The following is a 9,812-nucleotide window of genomic DNA, read 5'->3' as shown; positions in this document are numbered from 1 at the left end:
TGAACTTTGTAGTTTCAGAAAGGCGGGGCATAGAGGAGAAACAATAATGTACATTATGTGGAATATAATGTTTTTTGAACCTTAAACTGCATAAACACATTGCATTACACCAAATACAAACAAATATGTTGCCATTATTCAAAAAGAAGCATTTCACAGCACATCTAAAGTGTGCCAGAAGGCATGAGAGTGACCCAGGAAACATATGGGAAAATATTCTGTAGTCCAAATAAAGCTTTAAACCTGATGCTGCCCAGTGCTTCAAGCAGCACCATCAGTTCAGCGAGGCTTTGTAGTGCAGATGCTTTCATCAGTAGTAACAGGGGGTCCTCTTAACTCGGGAGGAGGAATGGATGTAGCAACATGCAGAGATTACAGAGACAGTTTTGTGTTGTTTTTTTGTCTTATGAAACAGTATTTCGTCAGAGCACGCTCGCGGGTATCAACTTAATTTACTGTGATTTGTGTTGTTTCTTCTGCAACATCAAACAGAACAACATTTAATAGGATTATCTTTAATTCAGAATATTCAGATACTTCACATGCAGACATTAAAGGGGTCATATGATGTTGCTAAAAAAACATTCAACTTTACAGATCTTCTTTATGCACCAAGAGCTTGTAACACTGCATTGAAATTGCATCATATGACCCCTTTAAGTCCATGCTGAATTACCTAAAATAGGAGACATGCAGTCTGAGATAACCCTCAGGCAGAGTGGTAATCCACATGCTCAGTCTGTACTGCGTGAGGGTAAGTAACTGAGTGCTGACCCCTGCAGTATGGACAGAGAGAATGCATCTGGTGTTCACTCACCATTTACTGCATAAACTACAATTAACAACATCTGGCAAGTTAAATGTTACTACGTAATTTTTTTTCATTTGTGTAGGAATTTGGTTGGCACTTATGTATGTACAGTACTTATGTAGTTAACATTAAAAACCACACGGAAAATCTGTTTATTTTTTTAAACCTGGGAACAAAAAGAAAGGTTTAGGATTATAAAACATTTTAGATTTATTAAGTTCTGGCATAAATTTCCATTTAAAGCACTGAAATTTAATTATTTTTTTAGTTAATCATTTCTCTTACACCACTGTTCAAAATTTAGTTAGTAAGATTATATATATATATTTTTAGAGAAATTAATACTTTTATTCAGCAATGATGTGTTTATACTGAGCAAAAGTGACAGTAAAGACATTTATACATATAGAATATATTTATATATTCTATTTTAATTCTACTTTATCTATTTATCTTCTTTTTTTATTTAAAAAACAAAAAAACTTTGTGTGTGTGTATAATATATATATGTACCTTGCTACGTGTACTGCGTTAGGCTAACCGAGACTTGTCATTTGCACTTATATATTGTTGCTCTTTTGTTAGTTTTGACTGCTTTTATTGTCCTCATTTGTAAGTCGCTTTGGATAAAAGCGTCTGCTAAATGACTAAATGTAAATGTTATAATGTTACAAAAAAGTCTATTTCAAATAAATTCTATTCTTTTGAAGTTTTATTCATCAAAGAATCCTGAAAAAGCAATGTATCGTAAAATGTATCACGTATCCACAAAAATATGAAGCAGGACAATGTTTTCAGTGTTGATGATAACAAGAAATGTTTCTTGTTTCTAAATCAGTATATTAGAATGATTTCTAAGACTGGAGTAATGGCTGAAAATGCTGAAAATTCAGCTTTGCCATCACAGGAATAAATTACATTTTAAAATATATTCAAATAGAAAACAGTTATTTTAAATTATAATAATATTTCACAATATTACTGTTTTTACAAGCCTTTAATGAAATTCAAGAAAGGATCCCAGGTGCTACTGAAGGTTTTAAGAAAAGGATAGATGTTTTAAATCAGAGTACAAGCATTTTCAGACTATTGGACATCACTGTTTATTGTGAGATTTTAGCATTTTATGGTATATCAGTGATACAACAAAAATATTTATTGAGCTTTGGATTTTGAAAGAAATTTTTTCTCCTCTCTTCTAGGGTCGGAACCCTTTCTTTCTGGAGCCATCGGTCATTATTACGATCACCGATGGAAACAAACTGACACACAGCTCTGGGGTGGCTGAGGAGGTGAGGGACAAACACTCTATACCAACAGTTTTTGATCCTGTTTGATCCAGTTTTGAGCAGTGTGTCTATCTCACTTCTTGTTTTCTCTTCCTCCCTCAGCTACACCTGCCACTGAATTCCCCGTTGCCGGGTAGTGAGCTGACTAAGGAGCCATTCCGCTGGGACCAGCGACTCTTCGCCCTAGTCCTGCGGCTGCCAGGAGTGTCCGTGCCCGACAGCGAGCACCTGGGCAGCGTGCCCACTGATGAGTCTGCAATCACCCAGATGTGTGAGGTCACTGGAGGTATAGCAAATCTTAAGTGCCAGTCAATTGCTGTTTAAACCTGTGTTTATTTCTGATGAGAAAATGCAGGTTAAAATATTTGTCAAGTCAATCTTCCCTCATTTTAATTTCAATTTATGACGCCTGGATTCCACAAAACTGTTATTTAGATAAAAGTGTTGCTAGACCCTATTTAGGGGAGCTTCAGCCCTGTTTTTCATCTCAGCCCCTCTAAAATCTACAATTAATTTGTCAACCTGTTAAAGTGAAGTCACGAAATAAAGTGCAGTTTTGAGTCAAGCAGGATTCAGACTCGTGATTTCTCACTCTTAAACGGATAGTTCATCCAAAAATAAAATTTTTTGTTTTTGTTTTTTTTTGTTTTGTTTTACCAAAACCTAACCATTTTGGTGACCATTGACTTCCATTGTATGGACAAAAAGTACTGAGACATTTTTTTCAGAATATTTTCTTTTATGTTCCACAGAGGATATAAAGTCAAACAGGTTTGTAACAACATGAGAATGGCCAAACTCTAAGATAATTAGTGATATCCACTGGTTAGGTTGCTGAAAGGAAGTAGTCTGTTTCCACCCACATATTTTCTTGCATGGTTCAGTTTCTTCGGAAAATGCTACTTGTGTTATGTTGTGTTTTGGAAGATTTCCTCCCATGCACTTAAGTTTCATAAGCACAGTTTTTTTTTTCAGTTGATAATGCAGTTTTGCTGGTTAATCTCAGCGCAGCTAACTCTCTTTTTCTCACCCTCTCTCTATAAGGCCGCTCTTACTGTGTGAGGACGCAAAGGATGCTGAACCAGTGTCTTGAGTCTCTTGTCCAAAAGGTTTTGAGTGGAGTTGTAATACACTTTGAGAAGAGCGGTCCAGATCCACCTGTGATAGGCGAAGGTCAGTGCTGATAATGTGATTGCCATGTTAGTTTTGTGAGTATTGGGAAAATAATTAATACACTATGATATGATACACAATAATTAATACACTATGATACACTCTTTGTGCAGATGGTCTTGTGGATCCAGCTCGTCCTTTGTCGTCCTTCAGTCCGCAGCCCTGGCACAGCTGCCACAAGCTCATTTATGTCCGGCCCAACCCCAAGACGGGCGTTCCTGTGGGTCACTGGCCAATCCCAGAATCCTTTTGGCCTGACCAAAACTCCCCCAGTTTGGTAAATAATAATCTACAAAACAGAGTTGGAGTGTAGCGTCAAGCAATGATTTTCTGTTTCCATATTGAAGGACCCAGACCAGTGTTGTTTTCATCAACTATAACTATTAAAAAAACATTTTTGCCTAAAGAATCATATCAACTTGTGGAAAATGGGCATCCTATGACCCCTTTAATTAAAATAAAACTGAAATAAAAGAAAATATGACTATTCGATGAAAAACTAAACTAAAACTAACAGAAATATTGTCCAGGCAACTAACTGAAAAAAACGTTTAAGTAAAAGCTCTAAGATTACTAACTGAAATAAAACTAAAATAGTTTAAAAATATTTTTTTTAAACAAAAACTAATAAAATTACTAAAAAGTGCATGAAAATGACTAAAATATTAAACTAAATTAAAACTGAAAATATAAAAATAAAAGCTAGTTCAAAATTAATAAAAATGTGACACTTTATAATAAGGTTCCATTAGCTAACATTGGTTTATGCATTAACTAACATTAACTAACAATGAGCAATACATTGTTACAGAGTTTATTAATCCTTGTTAACATTAGTTAATAAAAATACAGCTATTCATTGTTAGTTCATGTTAGCTAAGGTCCATGAAATAATATTAGCAGATACAACTTTGGATTTTAATAATGTATTAGTAAATGTTGAAATTAACATCAACTTCATGTTAACTAATATATTTAATTAATGTTAACAAATGGAACCTTATTGTAAAGTGTCATATAAAAACTATAATACTAAAAAAACTATAAAAACTGTAATAGTATATACATAATACTAAAATAGAACTGTACCAGGCTGACTTTTTTTTTCACATGTTTTGCACTGATTTGGGGGAAATGGCTTTAAACATAGTAAAATGTGTTAAATCTAGCTGAAAACACTATGGAATTGGCTAAAATAATTAATGAGCGAGCACAGAAGGACTTTTTGTGGCGCTCTGGGACCTGGCAGATGTTCAGCTGTTTCTTTAGTTTCTTTCTGCATGCTGACATTTCACAGAATCCTCAATAAATCAGAAAAGTACTAGGATTGCAAAAGCAATTTAGATAGGTGTATTAGCACTGGCTCACCCAAGCTGAGTAGATGAAGCAATTTATTAGTCAAAGGTAATGACCTCTGCAAACTAAAGGTTAGCTTTCATCATGCTCAAACAGTGCTAATGAAGGCGGATGAAGATAAGGGAGCTGAAAAGAGCGGTAACATGAGGAAAGACTTCACTGTCCTGAGGTTTCCCACCCCCTCACAGTCTATTCTCTCTCTACAATGCACTGTAGAGACCGCAGCTGGTGCTGTGCCAAAGTGCCACAGCTCAGCTCAGCCTGTGGGCACTGTGAGAGAGCCATTGCCAGCAGAATAAGACTGCTGCAGCTCACCAGAGCTTTAGCACTTAGCACTAGCTTAACATGAGGTCATTTCCTTCCTGTCATCTCCGCTGCCTTGTTTGCAATATTGTGAATCAGTAGCACAATAGGTTTGGGTGCAGGTGGTAACACGGGTGCCTCGAAAAATGTCAAAAAGTAAGCTTTTCTGAGGCTCTTTTTCATATTCCTAAAATAAAGTTGATATTTTATTTGTTGTAAAACACTTCTTTGGTTTATTTCGTGTTCAGTCAGAGTGTTGTGAGTTTATCTGAATGAACAGTTTGTGTTGTCATGTGCCTGTAACACATGGGCCATTACCCACTGGTGCTGTGATTACAGGATGAATTGGCCATCTAACAGACATATCTTTTGAAAAACTTATTGTGGAGATTGTATTATAGAGGATTTTTGTTTTTTTCTCTCTCTCTGTTTAGCCTCCTCGATCTGCCCATCCTGTGGTGCGGTTTTCCTGTATCGACTGTGAACCGATGGTTATTGACAAGCTGCCTTTCGACAAATATGAGCTGGAGCCGTCCCCGCTCACCCAGTTTATCTTGGAGAGGAAATCTCCTCACATGTGCTGGCAGGTGGGACACCTTTTCACACAACTATTTAATCTGATATCAAGCGTAGCGTTAGTTCTGGCAGGTCACGTTAGTCAAGCTCGCATCAGCTGACCTTCAGCTGATCCCCATCTACCTATGGGAATACGACACCTATCTAAGCATTCATATATAAGGTCCCTCAGTATTATCAGCAGTTTCGCATTGCTCAATAGCTAATTACCCTCCTCCATCCCCAACTCCTCCTCTGTCAGTTGGGATTCAGCCTTCTGATTCTCCTTGAATCAGACTAATTCTAAAATGTGTACATAAAATGATTGAACTTTAACAATATCTGCAATACATTTATGTTAGTTCTGTTCTGTTTACCCTGGGGGGTTATTGCAGCTCTCCCTGCTCTCATCCATGCTAGGCTGCATGGAGGCGCAGGGAGTTCTTGCCCAGAACAGAACCATACTGCCAATCCAAACTGTATGCTAATTGTCAATCATCTTTGACGATAGTGGTCCTGACAGAACTGTATTTAGCATGCCATCTTTCACAGTCCCCAGACTGCTGTCTGGGTAGAGCCGAGTTTCACTGTGATCGATATCATGGTGTTAAAAGAGCAGAAAGAAACAGTGGGTGATTAGTTTTTCCATATTTACTGGAATGCAAAAAAGCACAACACTAAATACATGTCAATTCAGTTTAATGGCTTACACATTTACAGTGACGGTTGTAAAAGTCCTGTATTTAGTAACTGGTCAAGCAGCGGCTTTTTTATTCAAACACAGTGTTGTACAATACTGTTTAAAAGTTTGATGTGAGTAAGATTATTTATGTAAAGAAATTAATACTTTTATTCAGCAAGGATGGATTCAATTGAACAAAAGTGACAGTAAATGCAATTATAATGTTATATAAGATTTCTGTTTTCAATAATTGCTGTTGTTTTTTTTTACTTTCTAATCATCAAAGAATCCTGAAAAGAATGATCTCAGTTATTCAGAAAAATATTAAGCAGAACAAGAGTTAACATTGATAACAATAATAATAATAATAATAATAAATGTTTCTTAAGCAGAAGAGATGTCTTTATAATACATTAAAACATCTTACAGACCCCAAACTTATGAATGGCAGTTTATTTGTCACCCAACCTTTGTAGTATTTTTTGACATAAAATGGTGCATATTGTACATAATTTCCTCCCTGATGTCCATCCATTAATACAGAGTTTGTGCAGGGTTTCTTACAGTATTTCAGTCAGCAGATGCTTATCTAAAGTGACTTACACTAGAGGAAACTTGATCATAGTGGAGCAAATGATTTTATCAGTGCTACAGTATGAGAGTAGTCCAAAATACAGAGCAGCGTAATGTGCAATACAGGTTTTAAACAAGTGCCCTAATGTACATAGTTATGAGTTTGAAAGCACTTACCGAAAAGCTCTCAGCCACGTCAATTGTGAACAGATTTGTAGGAAGATGCTGATTCAAAGGCAGTTCAGAGTGCAAACATTAGATTTAGCATAAAATGAGTGAAATAAATCCCATAGATCTGCATTAAACGGGTCTTATTTTGGAACCAGAATGTGCAGTAATTTAGGGGTGGACTCTTTTGGCTTGCACCAATTAGCAACCACCTATTAATCCCATAGCAACTGCACTAAAAACACTCAGAACACCTTAGCAACTGCATAGCAACATCCTTGGATCATGGCTAGTATTACAAGCAAGCACCACTGAGATTTTCTTCAGAAAATCTAAAAACAAGTTAAAGAGGGTTGACAATACTGCAGTAAGATTAAAGGATTTTTTCCCATGCTTATTCCATTGGATATACAGTATATAAATATACACATGCTATAAATACCTTAGTCAATTCCTGGAAATGTTTTTTGCAACATTCTTTTGATTTGTTTTTCCTACTCGCATCATACATTTAAGCTCATCTAAAAATACCAATATAATTAAACATTTGTGTTTGTTCTTTAACCATGGTTACAATGTTACATGATTACTTGCCTAACTAGGGATCATATAACGAAAAGAAGGTAAATGGTAGATAAATTACAAAGAGCTCATCCATTTATAAGCATATTTAGAGGCATTTATAGCACACTAGTCTCTGAGGAACCCTGTCACCTAATGAGCCGTTAATGAATGGGTTTTGTCTCTGAGAAACAGTTTGATGTGAGAGCCGAGCTCTCAGGATCTTGCCCAGAACAGAACCATACTGCCAATCCAAACTGTATGCTAATTGTCAATCATCTTTGACGATAGTGGTCCTGACAGAACTGTATTTAGCATGCCATCTTTCACAGTCCCCAGACTGCTGTCTGGGTAGAGCCGAGTTTCACTGTGATCGATATCATGGTGTTAAAAGAGCAGAAAGAAACAGTGGGTGATTAGTTTTTCCATATTTACTGGAATGCAAAAAAGCACAACACTAAATACATGTCAATTCAGTTTAATGGCTTACACATTTACAGTGACGGTTGTAAAAGTCCTGTATTTAGTAACTGGTCAAGCAGCGGCTTTTTTATTCAAACACAGTGTTGTACAATACTGTTTAAAAGTTTGATGTGAGTAAGATTATTTATGTAAAGAAATTAATACTTTTATTCAGCAAGGATGGATTCAATTGAACAAAAGTGACAGTAAATGCAATTATAATGTTATATAAGATTTCTGTTTTCAATAATTGCTGTTGTTTTTTTTTACTTTCTAATCATCAAAGAATCCTGAAAAGAATGATCTCAGTTATTCAGAAAAATATTAAGCAGAACAAGAGTTAACATTGATAACAATAATAATAATAATAATAATAAATGTTTCTTAAGCAGAAGAGATGTCTTTATAATACATTAAAACATCTTACAGACCCCAAACTTATGAATGGCAGTTTATTTGTCACCCAACCTTTGTAGTATTTTTTGACATAAAATGGTGCATATTGTACATAATTTCCTCCCTGATGTCCATCCATTAATACAGAGTTTGTGCAGGGTTTCTTACAGTATTTCAGTCAGCAGATGCTTATCTAAAGTGACTTACACTAGAGGAAACTTGATCATAGTGGAGCAAATGATTTTATCAGTGCTACAGTATGAGAGTAGTCCAAAATACAGAGCAGCGTAATGTGCAATACAGGTTTTAAACAAGTGCCCTAATGTACATAGTTATGAGTTTGAAAGCACTTACCGAAAAGCTCTCAGCCACGTCAATTGTGAACAGATTTGTAGGAAGATGCTGATTCAAAGGCAGTTCAGAGTGCAAACATTAGATTTAGCATAAAATGAGTGAAATAAATCCCATAGATCTGCATTAAACGGGTCTTATTTTGGAACCAGAATGTGCAGTAATTTAGGGGTGGACTCTTTTGGCTTGCACCAATTAGCAACCACCTATTAATCCCATAGCAACTGCACTAAAAACACTCAGAACACCTTAGCAACTGCATAGCAACATCCTTGGATCATGGCTAGTATTACAAGCAAGCACCACTGAGATTTTCTTCAGAAAATCTAAAAACAAGTTAAAGAGGGTTGACAATACTGCAGTAAGATTAAAGGATTTTTTCCCATGCTTATTCCATTGGATATACAGTATATAAATATACACATGCTATAAATACCTTAGTCAATTCCTGGAAATGTTTTTTGCAACATTCTTTTGATTTGTTTTTCCTACTCGCATCATACATTTAAGCTCATCTAAAAATACCAATATAATTAAACATTTGTGTTTGTTCTTTAACCATGGTTACAATGTTACATGATTACTTGCCTAACTAGGGATCATATAACGAAAAGAAGGTAAATGGTAGATAAATTACAAAGAGCTCATCCATTTATAAGCATATTTAGAGGCATTTATAGCACACTAGTCTCTGAGGAACCCTGTCACCTAATGAGCCGTTAATGAATGGGTTTTGTCTTTGAGAAACTGAGTTGGATGTGAGAGCCGAGCTCTCAGGAGACACCAGACAATGCTAACTCCTCTCCCCTGTCGCCCAGGTGTTTGTGAACTGCAGCGGCAAACACAGCGATGGAGCCCACCCGTTCGGCTACCTGAAGGCCAGCACTACGCTCACCTGTGTCAACCTCTTCGTCATGCCTTACAACTATCCCGTCCTGTTGCCACTCCTCGGTACGTGTGTTTCCTGACAACACATTTACAACCTTATCGTATAAATTACCTTATTTATAGAATTGCAAGTTTTTTCTATAGCACATTTCATACACAGTGATGCTTTGTTTAGCAATGATAAAGAGAAAATTAAAAATAATTTTAAAATGTAACTTAAACAAACATTAAAATTAACGAAAAA

General features: G+C 36.0%; 1 protein-coding gene across 2 annotated transcripts in view; it reads left to right on the top strand.

Moving 5' to 3' along the window:
- Positions 1-9,812, top strand: part of LOC107661381 (integrator complex subunit 6) — a 30,574-nt gene that overhangs the window by 11,272 nt on the left and 9,490 nt on the right. For both annotated transcript variants that reach the window (XM_016450924.1, XM_016450925.1), the window contains 6 exons: positions 2,014-2,103; positions 2,203-2,386; positions 3,145-3,273; positions 3,387-3,550; positions 5,367-5,519; positions 9,499-9,631. In XM_016450924.1, coding sequence (XP_016306410.1) covers positions 2,014-2,103; positions 2,203-2,386; positions 3,145-3,273; positions 3,387-3,550; positions 5,367-5,519; positions 9,499-9,631 — 853 coding nt within the window. The remainder of the gene's footprint in view (positions 1-2,013; positions 2,104-2,202; positions 2,387-3,144; positions 3,274-3,386; positions 3,551-5,366; positions 5,520-9,498; positions 9,632-9,812) is intronic.

This window comes from Sinocyclocheilus anshuiensis, unplaced genomic scaffold (genome assembly GCF_001515605.1).
Source record: "Sinocyclocheilus anshuiensis isolate Anshui unplaced genomic scaffold, SAMN03320099.WGS_v1.1 scaffold635, whole genome shotgun sequence".
NCBI classification, from domain to species: domain Eukaryota; kingdom Metazoa; phylum Chordata; class Actinopteri; order Cypriniformes; family Cyprinidae; genus Sinocyclocheilus; species Sinocyclocheilus anshuiensis.
The sequence above is the reverse complement of the archived record's forward strand: the minus strand, read 5'-3'. Positions and strand labels throughout refer to the sequence as shown.